Source organism: Pithys albifrons, chromosome 7, assembly GCF_047495875.1.
Source record: "Pithys albifrons albifrons isolate INPA30051 chromosome 7, PitAlb_v1, whole genome shotgun sequence".
Lineage (NCBI taxonomy): Eukaryota > Metazoa > Chordata > Aves > Passeriformes > Thamnophilidae > Pithys > Pithys albifrons.
Genome location: NC_092464.1, coordinates 60,360,507 through 60,385,062, shown reverse-complemented (window position 1 = coordinate 60,385,062; position 24,556 = coordinate 60,360,507). Strand labels below are relative to the sequence as shown.

The following is a 24,556-nucleotide window of genomic DNA, read 5'->3' as shown; positions in this document are numbered from 1 at the left end:
CAATTATAGATTCACAATAACAACATTCACATCACAGTCAATTCACACACACAAACACAGGCAGAGATGTGTGAACACAACAATATCTGTGTGTGTAAAAGTGCCCACCCAAAATTCTCCTTGTTGTCAGTGAAACACTCCCAGGGACCTGGGATGTGGACCTGGGGACATTGGTGGGCTTGGCAGTGCTGGGTTATGGTTGGACTGGGTGACCTTGGAGGGCTTTTCCAACCCAAGTGATTCTCTGATGCAATGACTCATCACCTCTATGATTCTGATAAATCCTCTCCTGCAATCAACACACATCCTGAAAATTCACATTCTGACATGGCAGAAATTGTATTGACATTTCATTGAAAGTATTGAATCATTTCAATTGATAGAAAGAGGTTACTGAAAAATCAAGATATTGAAGGATACTGTTTGGGTTTCAGGCTGAGCTGCACTGACTGACCATCAGTACTCAGTGCTGCTGGAGGCTCAGGTGTATTTGAGGTCCTTGCCTGGCACTGGCAGCTGTCACACAGGACCTGCAGGACATCAAGAGCTTTTATGGAGCTGCAGATGGATCTTGGGCAGAGGGTCCCAGGGAACCTACATAAGAGCATCAGGTATTTGTGTCCCTGAAACACAAGGAGGAGAACTAAAAAGAATATTAAGAGCTTAACATTTGTTTCCCTCTGGATGATTTTGGATACATTTCTGCCTAGAAATGTTCCCAGGACCCAGTTAAACCCTTCCTGCCCAGCACTGCCCCTGCCCCATCTCACACAAGGAGTTCCCTGAGGTTTCTGAGGTGGAGCTCTCTCACCTGACACAGGGGAGCAGTGACCAGTGACAGTGACACCCCTGGGGTTTGGATGATCAGTTTTGCACTCATCTCACACATCTGTTACAGTGGCTTCCTGTAAGACTCCCTAAATCATCAAATCACTTTTCCTTTCCATCCCCTCCAGGGTACAGGATGTGTGACTCTGGTTTAGGAGATGAAATAGGTGGGAATGGTCTCACCTGGAGCTCACAGGAGGCATCGAGCTCACAGGCCCTTGTCCTGCTGAGGGAATTCAATCCTCTGAAAACCTCCTGGGAAAGCAGCATGGAGGGCTCTGGGCACTGCAGGAGACTCCTGGAATGCATGAAGCAAAACTTCCTGACCCAGGTAACAGGAGGCCTTTCCAGGGGGGATGTGTTCCAGGATCTTTGGTCAGCAAGGCAAGTGGTGACCAGTGGTGTCCTGGGCTGCCTCCAAAGCAGCCTGAGCAGCAGGGGAGGGGGATTCTGCCCCTCTGCCCTCTCAGGTGAGACCCAACCTGCAGAGCTGCCACCAGCTCCGTAGTCCCAGCACAGCAAGGACATGGACCTGTTGGATTGAGTCCAGAAGAAGTACCAAGATGATCAGAAGGATGGAGCAGCTCTGTCATGAGAGAAGGCTGAGAAAGCTGGGATTGTTCAGCCTGGAGAAGAGAAGGCCTTGGGGTGACCTAATTGTGGCCTTCCAGGACCTGAAAGGAGCCAAAAAAGAGATGGAGAGAGACTGTTTACAAGGGCCAGGAGTGACAGGACAAGGGGGAATGGCTTGACATTGACAAAGAGTAGGTTTAGATGAGACTTTTGGAAGTAATTTTTTCCTCTAAGGGTGTGGAGGAACTTGCACAGGTTTCCCAAAGAAGCTGAGACTGCCTCATCCCTGGAGTGTTCAAGGCCAGATTGGACAGAGCTCTTGGGTAACCTGGTCTAGTGGAAGGTTCTTATATTCATATCACTGGGGATGGAACTTGGTGATATTTTAAGGCCCCTGAAATTCAGGACATTTTATGATTCTGAGTTTCTTGAGGCAACTGTGAAAGACCCCAAAGTTTTGATGTCATTGGGGGAAATGTCACCTTCCAAAAAGGGCAATTAAAAGCAGAAATGCAAAAAGACACATAAGATCCAGCCCCATAGAAAGGGAAAATGATATTTCTTATGCTGTGGGTGCAGAAACAGTAAGTGTTGGGTTGTGCCTCAGAACACTCAAGCAGATCTAATCAATGCAGCCACGAGCCAAGGCAAACACTGAGCAGAGTGAGGGGCAGTGAGTGGGGACCTGACATGCAGAAGGAGCAGATTGCTGGGGGAGGAACTGCCTTTCCTGTGCCAGGACCAGGGCACATCCCACTGCAGGAAAAGCCCCAGGCCAGCCCCAGCACATTGAAGGCCACGGGCACAACTCAGAGTGACTTGGTGGCACCTCTGCCAGGGAGAGCCTGAAACCCCAAATGCATCTTGACAGCAGCAGGTCCTGCCAGTCCATGGCCAGGAGCCCTCCCTTGCCAGCCCAGCCTGGTGGGCAGCACTGCAGAGCTGCTGGTTAAGGGTGTTCTTTCTTGCTGGGCTCTGCAAAGCCACTTCTGCTACAGGAGCCTCATGGGGAAGCAATTGGGCCCCAGCAACTTGGAGACAAGATATTAATCAAAACCTGCTCATGCTGTTGCCAAACCCCTCTGAAATGATTGGGGTAATAAAACCCCCTAACACTGCAAGTTTGGTGTTAGAAAGGAAGGCATCAGTTTATTCCCAGTGCTCTGTGTGTGTGTGTCCAACAGAAATCCTTTCACCCAGACACCAATGCATCACTTTGTCACCTATTTATAAATTTTTAGCAAACAAATCAATGTTCATTGGTTCTAAATGACATATTTTATTGAACTAATTTTGAATTAATATTGAATTAATTTTTATCTTCTATTGGTTATGGACTTCTCCCTCTCTTTGCTAATTAGTCCATATTTTTAGTCTTTTTCTCCTGGTTGGTATTTTCCATCACATCTACTAAGTCCTTGTTACTCATCTTCTTTATCTACTGGTTTCTGCAAATGTCCTTGTGGTCCATAAATTCTGCTTTCCAGATGTCCAACATCAACAGTCCATCTTTCTATCCCAGGCTTTGTTCATCAAAGCATATCAAGGTTGACTTAACAAAACTTAGAGAATTAGTACTTTTCCCAAGCTGTGTTCTCTCAGTGGTAGGTTAAATTCTGCTGAGTGCTGGCTGAAAGAGATTTAAGGCCCAACATACAACTTGTCTTTAATTCAAGCAGTTCATTAAAAGGCTTATTAAAACCATTATGATATTAGAAAAGCTATATCATTTTCTACAATCTAAGCACAGACCTGAGCATGGCAGAGGAAAGAGGAGACTCAGGCCAAGGAGATATGGCTGATATGTGATGGTTGTGAGGTCACTTCCACTGCAGCAGCCTGGGTGGCCCTCAGGAGACATTCTGGCCAGGGAGCACTGTGAGGTCATCCAGCACATCAGGGAACCCACACAACAGAAATTCCATCCTTGGGGAGCTGAAGGAGTGGGGCAGGTGGGAGAGCCCCCCAGGTTCTGATTCTGGGGGCAGCTCTGTGACACAACCCCACCAACCCTGGCAGGCAGGAAGGCAGCCTGGGCTTGTGGCCACCCTGCTCTGCACTGGCCCTGCAACTCAGAAAAGTCTTTTCCTCATCTCCAGGCTGAACATTCCCTCTTTCCCTCAACACCCCTTGTTTATCATCCTCTTCACATGCCAGCTCCAGCCAAGCCTTCCTTTCCTCAAAAAACAAAGTCCCCATATTTTATTTTATTCTCTGCCAACTGTCCTTGCTGTCACCTCCTGGCAGTGGCTTCATGGCCCCTGTCACAGCCAGCCCTGGCCCTGCACTGACCCAGCTCTGCTGCCCCACAGATGCTGCATCAGGAAGGGAAGGTCCATGGGGGAGGGAAATGCACAGGGACTCATCCTGGAAGGGACCTCGGGTGGGTTCTGGGCCAAACCAAAGCACAGTGAGTGGAGAAAGGGACACAGGGATGGGCTGTTTGTGTGCTCTGCCATGTCAGGAGAAGATGTAGAGCTGCAGAGACACCCAGACAATGTGGATCCCTCAGGAGATGATCTCAGACAGTGGCTCCCAGGCCTCTGCCAATCCCTGTTTGCTCTGGTTTGATGTTCCCTGGTGGTTACACCCACCCACACACCCACCCGTGTTCTGTGCACACACACCAGTCTCACCAGTGTCTGGGCCCCCAAAGAACACAAGATCTGAAGATTTGTGGCTTCCACTCCAGTGGCAGGTACTTGGATCTCCCTCCATACCCAGAGCACAGAGATCTCTTGTCCCAGAAAGTTCCTGGCAATGGAGGGATTAGGAAAATGGGACAAGCTGTGGAATCAGTTGCAGGGCATGGTCAGGGAAAGGCACTGACCAGTCACCTCTTTAAACATGTTCAGCTTTTTTCATCCATTTTTCGCTCTGTTATCTCATGCCTGTTCCTCCAGAAATTACTTTGGTCATTTCCTGGACATCCCATGGCAAGTCTTGTACAGTCCCTAAATGCACTTTCTGGCTGCCCATCCTGAGTCTCAGGACCTGAGTGAGAAAACCCCCAACCTCAGCTGCAAGGCCATCCTGGGGGGCTGTCACTGATCACTTGGGGAGCCTTTCATGTAGAGATGTTGGAAATCTCTATTAGTTCCTTTGTAAATTTTGAGTTTTGAAAGGTTCCTCCAAAGTCATTGAAATTCATGTCCCTAAAAGGACTGTTTTTCCATTTTCATAAAGTGTTGGGGATTAGGTCACATTAAAATGCCAACATGGTGCATGTAGGTATTTGCAACCCTGTGGAGAAGGAGTTGGGGATATAGGAAAAAAGAATAATAAACTTTTTGGGTTAGAAGAGACCTAAAATAGCCACTAGTCAAAGTGCACTTCAATTACTCAGGGACACCTTCCACAAGTTTAGGTTGTACAAAATTCCAAACCTTGGGCAGCTCCAGGAATGGGGTTTCCACTTACTCTATAACCTGGCCCAGGTTCCTGCCACCCTCACCACAAAATATTTCTTCCTGACATCCAATGGAATTCAGTTCCAGTTCCTGTGCCTTGTTCTGCCAATACAACCTTTGGCAAAAAGTGTCACTGTGTCTCTCCTGCACTAAGAGCACAACATTTTCATGGCTAAATACCAGAGATATCATATGAAGGGGTTTGGAAGCCTCCAAGCCCTGGGCCCAGTGGTGTGGAGACTGAGGAAAGAACAGGAGAAGCCTGAGAGGCCTTGAAGGGAAACTGGGAAGGTCCAGACTGCACACAAGGAGAAAGGAATTTCTGCCCAAAGGAAATGCTGTGGTGCAACACATCCCCCTGAAGGAGTCTGGATCAGTTCAAGGCTTTGTGCTCCAAGGCAGAGCCAGGGAGGAGGGAGAGATGTCAGTGCAGGAAGGGGCCAGCAAGGTGGGGCAGCCGGGGGATGCCGACAGCCTGCAGGGAAAGGGGCAGGGCATGGACACCGTAGGACAGCCTGCGCTGGAGAGGAGACAGGGATGTGCAGAAGCTGAAAGGCCCCAAGAGAGCCAAGTTGTGCAGGCCTTTGGCCATGGCTGCTGTGTGTGCCCCTGATGGCATGAGGAGACAAGTGAGCCTTGCAGCCCTGGGGCCTCATTGCCTCCTTGTCCCTGTTCAGCAGCCTGGGAGGTGCCACCCCATCCTCCTGTCCCTGCTATTCCACATCCCAGTGCCCCGGTGCCCAAGGAAGAGCCCTGAAGAATGAGGGAGAGACAAGATCTCCCTTCCAAGAGGCTGCGGGTCACGGCTGTGACCTTTAGGTTAATGAAATCCTTCTTACTTTCCTCAGTATCAGAGTGACCTTTCTTTCCTAGTCCATATTTGTCATCATTGTCTCTTTGTTTTCTAAGTGGAATCTGGGGACACTTTCTCAGTTATGTCCCTCAGAGGGACCCATTAACAACAAAAGAAACTTTAAAGTTTGATTCTGACTTGGGTTTCTCAAGAGGTTCCTGCACCTTTCCTCAGGGTCTGATGTTCAGGGACTCAGCACCAAACCCCCCAGAGGGCCATTAAATGCCCTGGGCTGTTGCTGTGCTGCTGAGCTGGGCCGGGCTCCTGGCACACAGGGAGCTCCTGGCAAGCGGGCAGCGCTGCAGAGAGACAGCTCTGCCCAGGAGCAGCTCCTGTGCACAGCCCAGCAGGGCTCAGGGCACTGCCTGCACACACCGAGGGCACAGCAGAGAAGGGACAGAGATGAGAGGCAGCCTGGGCTGGGAGGGGACTGAGCTCTCACTACAGGAGAAAACTGCACAGATTTTGAAAGAAGAATTCTCTGGCTGTAGGAAAGTTAATCTTCCCTTCCTGCAAGGATCTCCTAAAGCTGGCACATCCCACAGCATCCAGGATCTTTCAGAAGGACTCCCACAGTTCCTCTAGCAGAGAGGATGAGGCCATAAGGCAGAGCAAGGCAGAACCTCAGGCATTACAGGTAGACAAGGGAAGTGCGAAAGAGGTTGAAGGGATTCTGGGGTGGGAGGACAGGTCAGAGCTCATCAGGAGAGAAACCTTCACAGCCCTTGGCCAGGCTGCAGAGCAGTGCAGGTGAGTTCCAGAGATGTCTCTTAAAGCTGCCAAAAGCCATCACTGACAGGATCTGTCAGGATGGGTCTCCTGGATTTCCTGGTGTGGAGCATCAGAGGCACAGGGCAAGAAGGTTCCCTTCTCCCAGGGATGGCTGTTGAGTGTGAGGTTGGGGGTGCAGCCAGGGGTGCCCAGGGCTGTCCTGCAGAGCAGGGTCCTGCAGCCCAGGGCTCTGTGTGCTGGGGCAGGGACTCTGCTGCCTGCCAGGATCAGCTCAGCCTGGTCAAGGAGCTCCCCATGGCCCTGCAGGGAGAAAGTGTGGGTGGAAGGAGTGACCCCCTCATGGCAGGACAGGGATGAGCAGGGCAGGGATGAGCAGGGCAGGGAAGGGTCCTTCAGCTACAATGGCTCTGGGCTTCTCTCAGCTTCAGTTCTACCTCCTGCCATGTCCAAGGTCACTTCTCAGGAACCACATCCACTCAGAACACCTTCCCCTTCCCAGCCACCTCAGCTTGTCTGGGATCTGCTCTGCAGCACTTGCACATGCAGAGCTGTCCCCGGGCTGTGGGGTGGGCATGGGCTGTGTGAGCACTGGAGGGAGCTGAGCTGGGCACAGGGAGGTGGCTGCTGGCAGGAACAGCTCCTCCCAGCACAGACAGGCAGGGAGGGAGAGGGAGCTGCTGCCACAAATGCTGGGGAGGGGCATGTGGGCACCTCCCTGCTGGCCCTGTGGCACAGACACCTTCCCCTGGCCAACTCCTCCCTGGGCTCCTTTCCCAGCCTGAGCAGAGCCTCTGCCCTCAGGCCCGTGGGGGCTCAGGTGTGCATTGCCCTGCAGCAGCCACAGCCCAGGGAAGGATGTGGCCTGTGCTGCTCTTGTTCTCACAATTGGACTTCTGAGCCCATATGGGTTATTGAGAGCGGTAGGTTCAGTTCCTGTTGAGACACAAACCGTTTGGGTCCGACTGTGAGGATGTGTCTGTGGGAACAAAGTGCCCAAGTCCCCTCCAGGCAACTTGAAGACATTCAGCTGCTTCCCTTGGTGTCCTGCAGGGCTGCAGGGTGCCCTCCAGAGGGGCACAGCTCTCTCATAGGGTCTCTGTTCTGTATAAGATCCCATGGAGAGGACACCTCAGGGCTAAATCCATGGAAATGCTCTGGGCAGCTGTACTTGGGCAGCTGAACTGATCCCCCTGTCTCTCAGTCGGGGAGGAGAAAGATGGGGCACCCTGAGGAAAGATGAGAAGTCCCTTTGAACCTGAATTTCTCTGATCACAGTTGTGACTTGTTTCTTTTTTGAGGGGACTCCTCTGTGTGATCCTCCTCCAGGCCAAGCTGCCAGCACAGGTCAGCTGAGAACAAGCCTGATGACGAGAGCAGCTCTCTTGCCATTGCAGTAACAGACAAGTCCTTTGCCTCTCAGGACTGACAAGATTTCACTTGGAGCACATTAGAAATTCCAGAGTTTTCAGCCATCCAAACCCACTCCTGGGAAGTTGAACTGAAACCAAATAAAATACACCAAATTTCCTCAGCTCTGTTCCACAGTTGGGGAGGCTGTGACCAGCAATGCTGGAAACACTCTGAAACATCAGAAGTGCATTTAATTTGATGTAATCCCATGTTCTCAGTTGCCTCTTACTGCACAGCAAGAATGAATCCTCAGGAGCCCAGTACAGGATCCCTGCTCTCAATGTCCCCATGAGCCAGAAAAACCCAGAACTCAGGGGAGATGGGTGCAAAAAGGTCTTCCTTAAAAGAGAGACCCTGAATGTCGAATACATTTTGCTAATATGGTCTGGCCTAACTCAGTCCTGCCTTTTCCTCCTCAATAGATAACCATATCCAGAGGAAGCAAATGTCCAACAGCAGCTCCATCAGCCAGTTCCTCCTCCTGCCATTGGCAGACACGCGGCAGCTGCAGCTCCTGCACTTGTGGCTCTTCCTGGGCATCTCCCTGGCTGCCCTCCTGGGCAACGGCCTCATCATCAGCGCCGTAGCCTGCGACCACCACCTGCACACCCCCATGCACTTCTTCCTGCTCAACCTGTCCCTCACAGACCTGGGCTGCATCTGCACCACTGTCCCCAAAGCCATGCACAACTCCCTCTGGGACACCACAACCATCTCCTACATGGGATGTGCTGCACAGATCTTTTTCTTTTTGTTCTTCATCATGACAGAGTATTCCCTCCTCACCATCATGTGCTACGACCGCTATGTTGCCATCTGCAAACCCCTGCACTACGGGACCCTCCTGGGCAGCAGAGCTTGTGCCCACATGGCAGCAGCTGCCTGGGCCAGTGGCTTTCTCTACTCTCTGCTGCACACAGCCAATACATTTTCCCTGCCTCTGTGCCAGGGCAATGCCCTGGGCCAGTTCTTCTGTGAAATCTCCCACATCCTCAAGCTCTCCTGCTCATACTCCTACCTCGGAGAACTTGGGCTTATTGTGGTTAGTGTCTTTTTAGCTTTTGGTTGTTTCATTTTCATAGTTTTGTCCTATGTGCAGATCTTCAGGGCTGTGCTGAGGATCCCCTCTGAGCAGGGATGGCACAAAGCCTTTTCCACGTGCCTCCCTCACCTGGCCGTGGTCTCCCTGTTTATCAGCACTGCTGTGTTTGCCTACCTGAAGCCTCCCTCTATCTCCTTCCCATCCCTGGATGTGGTGGTGTCAGTTCTGTACTCGGTGGTTCCTCCAACACTGAACCCCCTCATCTACAGCCTGAGGAACAAGGAACTCAAGGGTGCTGTGCAGAATTTGTTTACTGGATGGTTTCGAGAGCCCTCAAACTTTCAGTTGTCTTCTGCATAGCATTCAGAATGGAACTCCTGACAGGCCCATCCTTCCTTCTCAGGATTTGGCAGGGTAATTTGGTTCATCTTGTCACAATATTGTGCACACTGAAGTTTGATAATAAATCCCCTTCTAATCTTTTTTTCTCCCTAATGATTTTGACCCAGAGACTGTCTAAAAAATTAAACAAAAGAAGTGACTCTGTTGTAACTATTTTGATTCTTATTCACAGAGGTTCTTAAAGGTCACTGCAGGACAGTGCCTGTTGGCAGAGGGGAGGGGGAAAAGTTTCCCAGCACAGCAGCACTGCCAGTGAGCAGCAGTGCTTGGTCTTTTCAGAGCTGTTGTTTCTACTTCCACACTATTGCTATTGCTGTAAGGCCTGAGTTCTCTGACAAGTTGGTCACATCCTGCTGTGTGTCCATCCTGGGATCCCAGGCAGGGACAGGCCATGGGGACAGCTGGGACACAGCTGGGCTGCACAACAGCAGCTCCATCAGGAAAGGGCATCTCCTGAGGGCAGGGCAGGAAGGCTTTGGGCTACTTGCAAATCAGTCTCAGGAACATGCTCAAGGAATAGACTCTAAAGACTTTCCTTCTTTGGCTTGTTTTCCAGGGGCTCAGTGTGATGAGATCAGGGTCCCAGTGTGGCCTTCCAAGGCCTCTGGTCTGGTTCAGGTTTTGTCTGTTGGTGGCCAGAGCCCATGTAGATGGTGAATGGTTTCTGATTTACCTTTCTGGGGCTCTACAGCTTGTGACAGGGCTGATGGCAGGTGAATGTTTTCTTTAGAGACTTGGGAACTGCCATGAAAACACAGGGGATGTGCCAGAAGGTGCCAGGCAGTCAGCAGTGAATAGAGGCCAGTGAGCCCAGGCCTGTTCAGGGTGTAGTCACCCAGAGATAATATTCTAGATCTGAGTGTGAACTGACAAACAACAGCTCTGCAAACTGATGGGACACAGCAGGTACAGGGAAACAAGTCTTTTGAGTGATTCATTTATTCTTCTTGGACACTCATAGGACAGATCCAGCATAGCCCCCAGACCCATCTCCCAGCACTGGAACAAGGCAGGGCCCGTCTGAGCACCCTCCATAGCCACACAAGAGCTTGTGTGGCAGGGGGTCAGTGGCAGGGACCACCCTCAGCTGGCTCTGCCTCCCAGCCTGACCAGCACAGCCCAGCAGAGTCAACACCATGGCCCTGGGCACCACAGCCCCTGTGCCCTGCAGAGCAGCACCCTCAGCTCGGGGGCTGTGGGGAGCACAGGGAGGGGCTGCAGGAATGGCTGGTCAGGCCAGCACAGACGTGTTCCCCTGGGGAAAGGCTCTGTGGGGAGATGGGATGTGTGAGGAGAAGAGCAGGACAGGCTGTGTGTGCAGAGGAGCCATGGAAAGAGGCTGTCCTGTCCCTGGGGCAGCAGAAACTGCCTGAGGAGCCCCAGGACTGATTCTCTCCTGCTGTCCTGGGGAGTGAGGCTGGCCCTGGGCCTGCAGGAGATGCCTGAGATGATGGTCTCCTGAACATTCCAGACACAAAGTCACTGTCCCTGACCTCCAATGCCTCCATTTCTTGCTGCAGGGCCAGACATGATTGTGCTGCTCTGTGGGGCTGGGGCTGGGGCAGGTGGATTGGTGGGACCAGGGAGGGGCTGGACTGGGCCATGCCAGGGAGAGGGAAACCTCAGTGATGAGCTGAAGTGTGTGAGTGTGCAGGGTGGGGGCTCTGCAGGGCTGAGGTGCCTCCAGCCCCGGGCAGTGGCAGCAGGAGCCCAGGGAGACACTGCACCTGCTGCCAGGAACTGTCTGTGTGTGTGAAAGGGAAGGACTCGTGTCTCTGAACAGCCCTGGGGGTGTGAGCAGGGCATGAGCCCAGCTCAGGTGTGGGCACCTGCCAGAGCCCTGACATTTCTGGCTGTGACTGCAGGAACAACCTCCCTGTCCCAGGGACATTTATCTCACCATCCTTGAGCATGCCCACTGCAAATGTCCATGTCTCCTCCATCCCTCTCCTCTGACTTTATGTCCCTTTCTTCCCACACCAGGAATCACCCTGGGGGAATCTCCCCTGTGCAGTCAGAGAGGCTCTGTGAGCAGGAGTGACAGTGTTCTCCAGAAGATGCATTTGTCCCCTTTGACATGGTCCAGAGCTCAGGACTGTGAAAACATTCCCAGGCACACACAGCTTGGAGAGATCTTGGGAGGAAAATTGGGAGAGGAAGAACAGAAGAGGCAAAATTAGGGATATGAAACCATCCCAGAGAAGTTCAGTAGCTCCTCTGAGCAATGTTTCTGCATTCAAAACACTGGTAGGAAATGTACTCTGATAAATAGCTGCACAAATATTTTCAGATAAACAGTGAGTGAATCAGATTAATAGAACAAGTGTGTGGTGTTGTCAGTAAAAAGAAAATTATGAAAAAAATCTTGAAATTAAAAATAAACAGCACATCATAATGATAGGCAAGGAAGTCTTCAGCAATTACCAGGATTTCTTGTCTGCAGAGGTTTCAACTACCTCCTAAAACCCACACTCCTGGCTTCAGGCCATGACTTCCCAGAGCAGTCACAGAGTTGGCCACTGCCCCAGAGATGCCCCAGGGCAGCTCAAGGACCCAAGTGTGAACAGTCCCCCAGAGTGTCTGTGAGCCCTTCTGGAACAGGAGCTGCTGGGCAGGAAGGACCAGCTGGGGAGGGGCAGGGAATCCCCCCCTGCAGCACTGCTGGCCAGGCTGAGGAGGGTCCTCTCCAGCACAGCAGAACATCCTGTGCCCTTGGGGGCTGGGCTGTCAGGTGTGTTCCCAGAACTGACTGGCCAAGCTGGGCAGGCAGATGCTCAGGGGTCATGAAGGGTGTCACAGAGCTGAGCCCATCCAGCTGAAGGATTTGGGAAGGTCAGAAGAAACTGGGACAAAAGGGATGGGATATTTGGGGGAGGGAAGGGGGGCTTGGCCAACAGAGAGGAAAGATTTTGGTGAGATAAAACCAAGTTCAGGTAATGCTGAGGGTGTTGAAACACTGACTGTGCAAACACTCCTGATGGACCTTTACCTATAATTTGTGTACCATTGCAACTTCTGTGAGGATAACTTGATACTCCTCATTTCACCCCCAGCAATCTTCTCTCAGGAACCAAAGGGACCCCGGGACACTGTGGAAAGCCATGGAACCAAGGGGCCATTCTGACACTTGGGAACCTCATGGAATCAAGGTTCCATTGTGACCCTGCAGGACCTCAAGGAAACAGAAGCCCTTTGTGACCCTATGGAGCCTCATGGAATCCAGGGATCATTGTGACATTCCAGGGCCTCCTGGACTGCAAGGAACCCTGGGACACTGCAGAAATTCATGGAATCAAGGGGCAAGATGACACTGCCGGGTGTCATGGATTCAAAGGAATCCTGGAATATTTTGGAATCTGATGGAATCATCGTGCAATTGTAACACTACAGAAATTTATGGAACCAAGGGGCAATTTTGACCATTCAGGGACTCATGGAACAAAGGGACCCTGGGACACTGTGGAAATTCATGGAAACAAGGGGCCATTGGGACACTGCAGGGCCTGAAGGAACCAAAGGTATCCTGGGACACTGTAGAGCTCACGGAACCAAAGGATTCATTGTGACATGTAGGGCCTCATGGAACAAAAGGGGTCTTGAGACAGTTTTTAACTTAATAGAATCAAGGGGTCATTGTCACACTGTGGAACCTCAGGGAACCAGGATGCCACCTGGACACTGCAGGGCCTCACAGAACTAAAGCAATCCTGGGACAGCACCGAACACTGTGGAAATATTTTGGGTGTGGCTGAGCTGGAGCTCATTTCCCCACAGCAGCCCTCCCAGTGCTGTGCTTTGTGTTGGGAGCTGGAAAGGTGCTGAGAACACACCAATGTTTTGGCTACTGCTGAGCAGGGCTGGCATAGCCCCAGCACTGCAACATTCCTTCCCCAACTGAGGGCAAGGTCCTGGGAAGGGACACAGCCAGGCCAGCTGAGCCAGAGTGACCAGAGGGATATTCCAAACCATGGGATGTCAGCTCAGATATAAAAGCTGAGGAAAGGAGGAGGAAGGGGAGCATTCATTGTTTCCAATGTTTGCCTGCTGAGCAGCTGCTCCGTGTGCTGAAGCCTGGCTTGCTGGGACATGGCCAGACATCACTGATGATGGGAAGTAGAGAATAAATCTTGTCATTCTCCTCTTTCTTCGTGTGCAAACTTTGGCTTTTGATTTAGTAAAGTGCCTTATCCCAACCCATGAGTCATTTTCCATCTTATTCTCTCTCCCCTGTCCATCTGGGAAGGGCAGTGATAGAGCAGCTTGATGGGCAGCCTGTAATTCTCCCCATTCTCATTTTGCTCTTCTTAAAGATGGGCTTGGCATCTGCCTTTTCCAAGGACCCCAGAACCTCTCAGATTGCTCTGGCCCTTTTGAGAGCACAGCCCAGAATCCCAGGCAAGGGTGATGCAGCAGTTCAGGAGCACTTGCAATGAACTGTCCAAGACCACTTAGGTGAATCTCACTGGGCCAGTGGAGTTTGTTCCTGGAGTCACTCACAGAAATGTCGAGGTCCAGCAAGGCATCCACTTCTGAACTGGGATTGTGGGATTCTCATGCACCCAGGGGTGATCAGAGAGTCTTTCCCTTTTACACCCATGGGGAGATCATTGCAGGAGTCACAGTCTCTCCCTGGGCTCTCACTGCCACTGCTGGGGGCTGGAGGCACCTCAGCCCTGTGAGGTGTCACCTGCTCTGCCCCTCTCTGAGATGCCCCACAGCGTGAGGGATGGGCACAGGGGGAGCTCTGTGCTCAGAAGCACATCCCAGTGCTGCATCCTGGGGGTTTTCCAGGGGATGTGGGGCCCAGAGTGAAGAGACCTCGAGACACTGTGTGTCCCACAGCCCTTCCCAGCACCTCCAGGATTAGCTGATGGTCTTTGTGTTCTCTTGGGTTCATCTCCCCCACATACACACTGTGCATGCTGAAGTCTCCTCTGTACAATTGCAGCATGGCCTTGTGAGCTGCTCATTTGGTGTCCCCATGGAGGGACAAACAACCTGTCAGTGGTGGGTGAGAGGCCAGTGCTGGGAATGGTGTTTGCAGGGGGTGATCTGTGACAATTGCCCTGGGGCCCCTTGCCCAGGGTGTCCAGGAAACAAAGACAAAGCCCAGACCCTGCTCTGCTGCTCCTTCAGGTGTGTCCCTGGAGGCCTGGCTGTGGAAGGGACACTGCTGTGCCCTCTCCTGCTCTCACACACTTTGGCTCTTCACTGTGCTTTTCTGCAACAGGGCAGTTTCCTGGGTCTTGACAGCCTATGAGAAGACACCAGTTCCTTACAGCCCCAGGGCTTGTCACCTCCTCACCCACTCCATAGAGCTGTGGAGGTGTCCTGTTGGAATTTTATATGGTATTTCACCTAAAAAACAAGCCATATGCTGAACTGCCTATGTAAGTAAGTGCTGTAGCCTTAAGAACTAATTAATGAGATCAGAAATGGCTGCTGCCGACTTTCTCAGCAGATGTGCATGGTCAGCCAATTATGAGAATCTTTGTAATATAAACAACATTGTTAACCAATAATCAGTGCCAAAGTGTCATCACCCTGCGGAAGGTTACAGATGTATATTAGTGTGTGTGCGTAGGAATAAAGGGGCCTGTTGCTGCTAACTCCTGTGAAGTCGTCTCTCAGGTCCAAAAACCCGCCTCCCACCGGTTTCAGTGTCCTACTGCTCTCCTGCACTCCCCATTCCACACCCCACATCACTCTACTCCAGGAGCATCCTGTGAGGAACCAGAGATGGGTGGCAGGGCTTGGCTGTCCTGCTTGGCAAAGTCCATCAGGCACTTTCACAGCCACATTCCACAGTCCCTTTTCCACCTGTAACCAGTGACTCTGAGCTGCTGCTTCCCCAGCCCCAGGGAGGGTCTTTTTGTCTGCTCATTCCCTCCAGGTTCTCTTTTCAGTCATGGCCTCAGTGGGGCTTGCTGACACTCTCAGGAACTTGAAGGTTTGATGATGAATTTTGCTTTTTTAGAGGTTTTTTCAGTTTTCAAATCTTCAGTTCAGGAATTCAGTGCCAGAGGCCTCATTAACATTCAAAACATCCTAACAAGACAAGCCTTTGGGAATAATTTAATATTAAGGCTTCAATTCTTTTATGCTTCATTAGACAGATACCAGAAGTGTATTCAAATTGAGTGTAGTACAATTACAAGGAAATGAAGAAATATAACTTTTTGTCCCATTTCCTTTTTTCTGTTTATACACTGAGAGCAGCAAACCCTAATTGATATTGTTCTCAAGCACCAGGGATGGTCTCCTTGTCTGCTCATTCCCTTCATGGTCTCTTTTCACTGATGGCATTTTAACAAAACCAACCCCTGGGAATAATTTACTTTTACATTTTCAAATCTTCTGTGGTCAATTACAGAGATCTCAGAAATGCATTCAAAGTGAATACCTTATACTTTAAAAAAAAACCAAAACCACAAGCAAAAATATGTCTGTTTGTGGCCTGTTTATTTTTGCCTGTTTATACATTATTATCAGCAATTCCCTATTGATATTGACCCAGAGCATCTCCTAATTCAGTGTGAATAGATATGAAAATCAAGACCCTTTTTGTCTGACAATCCATCAGACTTTATCCCTAATCCCCACCCCACCACTTCCCTCATCACATCCCTGGCACTCAAAGCAGCCTTGTGCAATCTGAGCTTCCTCCACCAAAGGCTGGACCTGCAGGTTTCATCTCCTGGGCACCAACTCCCACCTGCTGTACTTGGAGAAAGAGCTGCAGGAGACACACAGGGATGTTCATGTATTGTCAGCAAACAAAACCAAAGGAAGGCACAGCTCAAAAATAGAAGAAATTCCTCTGCTGTATTTTAAGTTCACATTACTGACGTCCACTTTCCACAGCAGGCAATTTTAGACCAATGGAAAACACGTTATGTGTCAGGCACAGATCTAAAGGTCCCTCCAAGCGCTCCCTACCCCAATTCTGTCCATTTTGCTCTTTGCACAAAGTGAGTCACACACTGAAGTCAGAAGTTCCCTTGATCCAGAGCAGGAGGAAAAGAGAGAAAGTGAATGAATTACTTGGTTGTGCACAGCTAAATCTCCACTAATCCACATATTTTGGGGTTACAGGAACTTTATTGGGCATGTTCTGCAGCATTTGTTCAGATGACAACAGGCTGGGTGGGATTGTTGGTCTGCTGGTGGGCAGGAAGGCTCTGCAGAGGGGTCTGGACAGGCTGGATCGATGGGCCCAGGCCAACTGGATGAGGTTCAACAAGGCCGAGTGCTGGGTCCTGCCCTGAGGTCATAACCACCCCAAATCCCTGGCCATGCCCTGCAACTGATCCCCACAGTCTGTCCTGTGTCCTTCATCCTTCCATTTTCAAGAACTTTGAGGGACAAGGGAGCTTCATGCTCTGGGTGTGGAGCAAGATCTAAGTGCCACTGGAGTGGGAACCACAACTCATCAGGTTTGTGCTCTTTGGGAGGACCAGAAAGTGCTGAGATTTAGACCCACAGAAAGTACCTTTTCATGGCCAAAACACGAAAATTAAAGAGGATACAGTTTCTAAACTCCACAGCTCTTTGTGCATCTTTCCTCAGCCACAGCAACCAGGATAAGCCACGTCCTTGCTGTGCTGGTCCCACAGCCCAGGGTGCTCCTGGCCTCCCTTGCTGCCAGGGCACACGGCTGCCTCCTGCCCAGCTCCTGCCCACCCATAGCTGCCTTACAGGGCTGCTCCCAGCCAGGCAGCTCCCAGCCTGTGCCATGGCCAGGGCAGTGCCCTGCAGGGGCACACACGGCCGTGTGTCCCTCTGCCATTGCAGGAGGTTCCTGCCAAGACGGGCTCTCCTCCTCCCTGAAGCTTTCCCTGAGCACAGAGGCCTGAGAGACCTTTCCAGCTAAAACTCAGGCAGAGAAGCCATGGAGTCCCTCAGCCCCACAGCAGTGTCTGCTGGAATTAAATCCCCCTCCCCATCCCACAGCAGCCCTGCATTTCCCTCCTTCAGCCTTGGTCTCCAGCACAGCCACTGAGACTATTTTGGCTCCTGATTTTTCCTGCAGCCACAAAATCCAGGGGAGCTTTGCCTTTCCCACACTCCCACGTGCTTGTCTGTGCCTGGCCTTGCAGTCAAACCCTTGCAGAGATTCCATGGCCCCTTTGTGTCCCGCTGCCCCACAGCTGGTCCCACAGCCTCTTGTGCAGCCCCAGCCCAGGGAAGGAGCATCAAGATTGGGGAATGGCCCCTCTGATGGGATGCCCCATAGCCAACTTTTTCCACACCTTTCCCAGCCCCTTGAGATGCTCTGTCAGCTGTGGGGCCTCACAGATAGCCCTGCTCAGGCTCTGCCAGGCTCTGGGCCAGGAGAGGGGCTGGGCAGGGCTGGCCATTGCCCTGGGACAGCCCCTGAGCCAGCAGGAGGGGGGAGGTGGGCACAGCCAAACCCACCCCTAACCCTGGGCTGAGGAGCAGCCCAGGGCTGGAAATGACTGGAGAGAGAAGCTGGGGGGTGACAAGTGTCCTGGGCCACCTTCCTGGTCTGTTCCTGCCACCAAGGGCACAGAGCAGCCTCCTCTCTCTGGCACTTCATGTTTTCCATCCTTTCCACAGGTCCTGGCTCTGCACCACAACCCATGGGCTGAGTCCTGCACCTGCACAGTCACACGATGGGAGATGCATAGACGGTTTTCTCTTCCAGGTCCTTTCCAGCCCAGCCCAGCTCCCTCCAAGCTCTCCCACCTGCCCTGGGCTCTCTCCAGCACCAAGGGCCTCTCCCAGCACAGCCCAGCTGGGTCTGGCCCCACAGCCCTGCTCGGGGCAGGGTGCTCTGGGGAAGGCACAGCTGCAGCTGGAGCTCAGAGAGGACTCAGGCCCACTGGTGGTGAATGTGATTGGCAAGAGGGACAGGAGGCACCTGTGTGCCCTGCTTTCCTCTGCAGGAGATTCTGAGAGCTCTGTAGCCCCTCCCTGCCATGCTGTGTCCCCAGGATAGAACAAAAGCCCCAGCCCTTGTGACTGTCAAGCACTTTTCCTGCTCCAAGTACACTGTCCGTCCCAAAGCTGTGACAGCCAGAAAGCTGTTGTCGTTTTGTGTGCATTCCTGTTCCAATGAGGACAGCTAAAAAATAACAAGCTCTTGGAATACAAACTGCAGAACACCAGAGTCCAGGAAGGCTCCCCAGAACCATAAACTTCATCCAGTTTGCAGACATCGGCCCATCTCCTGTCTTTTTGCATTTGACAAGAATTGCAGTTTCTGGGTGTTCCTTGCTGTCCACTGAAACCTGTTTTGCAACATCCATTGTTCCTCTTTCACTTGTGTTCATGAATAGGTACCTGCTCTCCCCATGGTTAACATACGGCAATCCCTTAGTTAGCAGGAACCACCCTCCGTTTAGCATTAACCCAGCCTCTAAATTATACTAACCCTATATTACACTGAAAGGTTTTACAATAAATTATTTTTGTTCTTTCCTCTGAATGACGTCCAGTTTTTTGACCTTTTCAAATGGGGCCTGAGTGTGAGGGTGAGCGCCTCAGCTTCTGATGTTTGGAAGCTGGCAGAGCAGAGCAGAGCCCTTAGGCTGAAACAGAGTAGCAGCGCCTCTGTTTCTGTCATGGTTCATGGCCAAACTTCAAAGGAGTCCCGGAACCAGTGTTCCTGCAGGAAACATGCCCGTGAGCGGCCACGAACTAGAAGTTTCAAAGAACTTTGTGTTTAATAAGTAAAGACGGAGGGAAATCTGTCTTCTGAGCAGAAGCCGATCATGATAAGTCTGCTTAAGCAGCACAGCTCAGAAGATCTGCAGTTAAAAAGCTTGTCTTTAAAATCACAACAAAACCACCCAGAACTCACTTTTAGTGACTCTGAATGGGACAATGATAAACAGGCAGGAAAATGTCCCAAGTGGTACAAGAAAGCACTTGAGTCTCTTAAAAAGCATGGGGGAAAAAAGTGGCAAGATAGCAGTGGAATTGCTGCCAGAGACCTCGGCCAGAGTCCCTGGGACCCCGGTGGCAGAGAACTAGGAGAGCCAGAGGCGGCCAGGGTGGCATCCACGCGACAGGAGCGGGCCCGGTGGCAGAGGCGGCTCCGACAGTGGCACGGCAGCTGCAAACACAGGCAGCAACCCACAAAAAGTGGTTGCAGTGTTCCGGCAGACTTGCCTCAGTGGCGGGGACACTGCATGTCAAACACACGTATTCAGCACAGCAGAGCAGGTTTTTCAAGCCACACACCGCACTGCTGAGGTAGGCCAGGCTATGGCGCAGCTCAGAAAGAGCAACACGGGGGGCCGTGCCCGGCACAGCAGGTGCCCTGGGCTCCTGCGGCACCTGCGTGGAGCGGCTGAAGCAGCAGCAGTGGCGGTGGCACGGGAGAGCCAGCACAGGCGGCAGGGTAGCAGCACAGCAGCCCCAGCAGTGGCGTGAGACCAGCGGCAGCCCCGGCAGCAGCCCCAGCACCGGCAGCAGCCCCAGCCCCGTTCCAGGAATGGTGTGCGGGTGGCACAGCAGCCAGCAGCCAGCAGCAGTGGTTTGGGGCCTTTGCAAGCCACGTGGCTCACATGGCAGTTGTCATCTTAAAACCCACAATGAAGCAGCGGGGCCTGGCCGAGCGTGCACAGTTGCAGAGACAGACGAGCAGGCTGGAGCAGTCACAAATAATGAGCTGGAGCGGAGCTGTGAGCTGGAAGACCCTTCTGAGCCATTTCTGCTCTGCCTAAAGAAGCCACGAAAACTCACTAGCTGTGACTTCAGGTGATCGTTAATGTAGGGAATTGTTTTACTCTGTTTATTTTTTTTGTATCAAACAAGAGTTTTAAATCTATCTTTTCTTCTCCTACTGTAGTTTTTTCCTGTGTTAGCTGTGCTGAAGAAAGCTCTTTTGTTCTGTTGTAGGGCCCAGTTCATGTGTTAATTACCTGAAATGCTTGTCTTTCAAAGTTTTGCATATCTATAGCAAACAAGGCACTGCCAGCAAGAACCCAAATATCGCCCACAACTGCACACCCCCTCCCTCGCCAAGGGAGAGAGCAAACAGCAGCTACAGCGGCTGGGGTGGGCAGCGCCAGGGCTACAGTTACCAATCTCCTATAGAAAAAATAAAAACGGGGGAGTGGCAAGTTATCTCTGAACTGTAGGAATGTTTTATATGTTTTTGAGTTTTTATTTTAAATTGAACATATGAGAAATAATAAATGTTTTTCTTTTCAAGCAAAGGAATTAACCAAAAGTTACTATCAAAAACAGGGAAACACGTGCATTTTAAAGGGTTTTTCTTTTTTAATACTGACCTATGGGCGTATTGTGAAGTTGTAAGGTTCCTGAACATGTCTGGGCAGGTACCAGGGAAACATGTGAGTGGGAATCAGGTATTGGGAAATAAATGTAAATGAAGTAAACCCCCCCACCATGTGGCACCTATGGAGGCTGCCATTTTAATCAAGACCCTGCCTCTTAACATAAGATAACCAATAAGAGGCAAGGGAATGCCCTTTCTGTTATGTGGACAGGGTGGGATTTAGAAACCTTTAAGAGGGGGAAATCTGATTTGGGGGGTGTGCTTTTGGGGATTGGGATCAGCCAGGGCACAACAACACGTGTTTGTAAGTAAACCTTTCTGATTGTTATTTTTTTGTTTCAAGGACTCTGTTATCATTGTAAAATTCAATAAATAGAGAATTTTTCTCACAAACATGATGCAGAATGTCTATATTTTAAATGTTATATTCTCACCAGAACTCAAAAACCAAAGAGACATATACTTAGATGTTGCTAATGCAAGAATAAGGAACACAAATGCCAATTTCTCATTTCATAATCATACAACACAGCAAAATATAAATTCCGGTCTGTTCGTGTGAATGTTTGAATGAAAGGGCGCCCTGAGTGAAAGTGAGAATGAATGCCCATGTGAGAATGTAACTACTGATAGAGCTGTCTGGTCTGTACAACCACACTATCTCATATACACATGAACACTCTCAAATAAAGGTCAAAAGACACATCCTAAATTAAATAAAGTTGTTCATTTGCAGAGATGTTTAGTTTGAATAAAGGTTTTCAAGAACAAACACGGCATTTAAAAACACCCTCAGAAAAAAAGCTTAAAGTCAGAGAAAAAACACAAACACTAAAAGTCATCAAAGCTTTTGTTTCATTAAAGTTACTTGTTTATAAGTCAGTTTAAATAAAGCTTTTTAGAAGGTTAGCTTAAATAAATATTCATGAGATTAAATCCTGGAAGAGAACAACAAAAGTGGGTTAAGGGGTTTCATTGGCTGGACAAATTAACATCAGTCCACAATTTGACATGTTGCTTATAGTGAAATTGTTTGGAATTTTATGTTCTCTTGTATCTCGTTATGTAACCCCTATTTTGCTTTCCTGTATCCCACGAATAATCGATCAGATCTTTTCTTAAGTTTTCATTTTACAGAAACAAAATTAGAAGGGGTGAAACTGTTGGGATACGAAACTGTTGGGATACAAAACTGAAAAACTTCAGGACCCAGAAAGGCTCCCCAGGACAATAAGACTTAATCCAGTCTGCGGACACTGATGCATCTCCTGTCTTTTGCATTTCACAAGGTTTGCAGTTGCTGTATATTCCTTGCTGTGTACTGAAACCTGTTTTGCAACATCCATTGTTCCACTTTCCCTTGTGTCCATGAATAATGGATTAGCTCTCAGTACCTGCTCTCCCCATGATTAAGATGTGGTAATCCATTACTTAGCATGAACCATCCTCTGTTTAGCATAACCCAGCCTCTTAATTATACTAATCCTATATTACACTGGAAGTTTTTACCATAAATGGTCTCTGTTCTTCCCCCTGAATGAAGTCTGTAATTCTGACTGTTTCAACTGAGGGTTAAGACGAGTTAGTCACCAGGGTCCTTTCCCTGTTCCTGCTGTGTCCCCTGGGGCTGCAGAGCTCTGGTTGGCCAGTTCACAGTGAGATTTAATACTTTCTCTCTAGGGGACTCCGCCCTGGACAGGATTCTGCTCCAGGGCTCCATTCACTGCTGACTGTATGGGATGGGCTGTCCCTGCAGATCCTCTGTGCCCTCCTGGCAGTTCTTGATTCCCTCAAGAAAAGGACTCACCTGCCATCAGAGCCATCAAAGTTTCAGGGCCTCAGGCTTATGACTTGAAGACCCTTTACTATCTGTGTGGCCACTGGCCACCAAGATAGAACACCTGAACCAGCCCTCAGTCCCTAAAGTCCCACAGCAGGACCCTGATCTCACTGCACTGATTCCATGGAGAAACAAGCAAATCAACGAGACTTTTGAGAGTCTATTCCTTGGGCTTCTCCTCAAGAACAACTTTGGAAAAAGACCAAAATCTTCAGGAACTGCCCAGAGAGGATCCCCTTTCATGATGGAAACGATGTTAAGGGGCCCAGCTCTGTCCCTGAAAGGCTCATGGCCTTTCCCTGCCCATGGTCACAGCACTGACGCACAGCAGGACAGTGACAGAGCTGCCAGAGCACTCAGGTCTTGGAGAAGGAAAGTAAAGAAGAGAATGGAAGTGGAAAAAGAGCAGGTCTAAAAATCCAAGAGCTGCTGCTCTCTGGCATTTCTGCTGTACCAGAGTTTTTTCCCCCACCACCTCTGCACATAGAACTGTCCTCCAGTTTCATGGAATTTCTTGGAGGAAAAATCTGGAAAAAAGAACTTGGGTCTTTTATTTTACTCAGAGACCAAGATTTCTCATGTACAAAGTAACAGAAGGAGGATGTTTGACAAATAAGTCGCAGCAGAAAATTTTATCTAAGTGCACAGAGAGCATAATTCCTCACTTGTACAATTACACAGAATAAGGGGGTAGACTGTCAATTAGATATATATGAAGAAAAACCTTTCAGTGTTAACAGCACTAACAGAGGAAAAAAGCAGGAAAACTTCCCCATTGCCACTATCAATAGCTTTAAAAGGAAGGCTGGGCCCAAAAGATATTACATATGGAGTGTTGTGCTGAAGAAAACAGGAAGCTACTGGTCATGAAAAGCATCCAGTCACCATTTTCCTCACAGCATCCTTGAGCTCCTGGTTTCTCAGGCTGTAGATGAGGGGGTTCAGTGCTGGAGGAACCACCGAGTACAGAACTGACAGGGCCAGATCCAGGGATGGGGAGGAGATGGAGGGAGGCTTCAAGTAAGAAAACATGGCAGTGCTGAGAAACAGGGAGACCACGGCCAGGTGAGGGAGGCACGTGGAAAAGGCTTTGTGCCGTCCCTGCTCAGAGGGGATCCTCAGCACAGCCCTGAAGATCTGCACATAGGAGAAAACTATGAAGATGAAACATCCTGAGGCTAAAGATAAACTAACCACAATAAGCCCAAGTTCCCTGAGGTAGGAGTGTGAGCAGGAGAGCTTGAGGATCTGTGGGATTTCACAGAAGAACTGGCCCAGGACATTGCCCCGGCACAGGGGCAGGGAAAATGTATTGGCTGTGTGCAGCAGAGAGTAGAGAAAGCCACTGGCCCAGGCAGCTGCTGCCATGTGGGCACAAGCTCTGCTGCCCAGGAGGGTCCCGTAGTGCAGGGGTTTGCAGATGGCAACGTAGCGGTCGTAGCACATGATGGTGAGGAGATAAAATTCTACTGACATGAAGAAGACAAGCAGAAAGACCTGTGCAGCACATCCCGTGTAGGAGATGGTTGTGGTGTCCCAGAGGGAGTTGTGCATGGCTTTGGGGACAGTGGTGCAGATGCAGCCCAGGTCTGTGAGGGACAGGTTGAGCAGGAAGAAGTGCATGGGGGTGTGCAGGTGGTGGTCGCAGGCTACGGCGCTGATGATGAGGCCGTTGCCCAGGAGGGCAGCCAGGGAGATGCCCAGGAAGAGCCACAAGTGCAGGAGCTGCAGCTGCCGCGTGTCTGCCAATGGCAGGAGGAGGAACTGGCTGATGGAGCTGCTGTTGAACATGAGCTTCCCCTGGGTATAGCACCTGTCCTAGGAGAAAAATATAGTAACAAGTGACAGTACATGTTTCAGAAAAAACCTCTTCTAGTCCTTATGTAACACCCTCAAATCACCTCTTCTTTATCACAAAAACCCTTTAGCTGGTCCATTTGAGGACTTCTGTTGAGGCCTGGCTCAGAAAGCTCCAGGGAAAAAGGAGCTCTGATTATGTTCTGGAATACTCAGTTCTGTCCTACAACAACAGATAAATAGGAACTGAGACTGATGTTAGTTTTAAGCCACCCATGGTACTAAAAAGTTCTCAACATTGTCACTCCCATTTCACCCCAATGCAGAGCAGAGCTGTGGGGGTATAGTTTTGTTTCTTTCCTTCCATTTGCTCCAACACAAGTAGTGAAATTTTTGG

General features: G+C 50.3%; 3 protein-coding genes across 3 annotated transcripts in view; 2 read left to right on the top strand and 1 right to left on the bottom strand.

Moving 5' to 3' along the window:
* The window catches only part of LOC139673810 (zinc finger protein 850-like), a 1,066,517-nt gene that overhangs the window by 370,775 nt on the left and 671,186 nt on the right, over window positions 1-24,556 (top strand). The window lies entirely within an intron of this gene.
* Window positions 8,252-9,208, top strand: LOC139674312 (olfactory receptor 14J1-like). The gene has a single exon (XM_071560513.1). The coding sequence runs from the start codon at window positions 8,252-8,254 to the stop codon at window positions 9,206-9,208; it is 957 nt and encodes a 318-aa protein (XP_071416614.1).
* On the bottom strand, window positions 23,227-24,153 carry LOC139674311 (olfactory receptor 14C36-like). The gene has a single exon (XM_071560511.1). It carries the CDS (start codon window positions 24,151-24,153, stop codon window positions 23,227-23,229), a length of 927 nt encoding a protein of 308 aa, XP_071416612.1.

Excerpts from the sequence above, each read along its gene's own strand:
- LOC139674311 (XM_071560511.1), bottom strand. The coding sequence starts at position 24,153 with ATGTTCAACAGCAGCTCCATCAGCCAGTTCCTCCTCCTGCCATTGGCA.
- LOC139674312 (XM_071560513.1), top strand. The coding sequence starts at position 8,252 with ATGTCCAACAGCAGCTCCATCAGCCAGTTCCTCCTCCTGCCATTGGCA.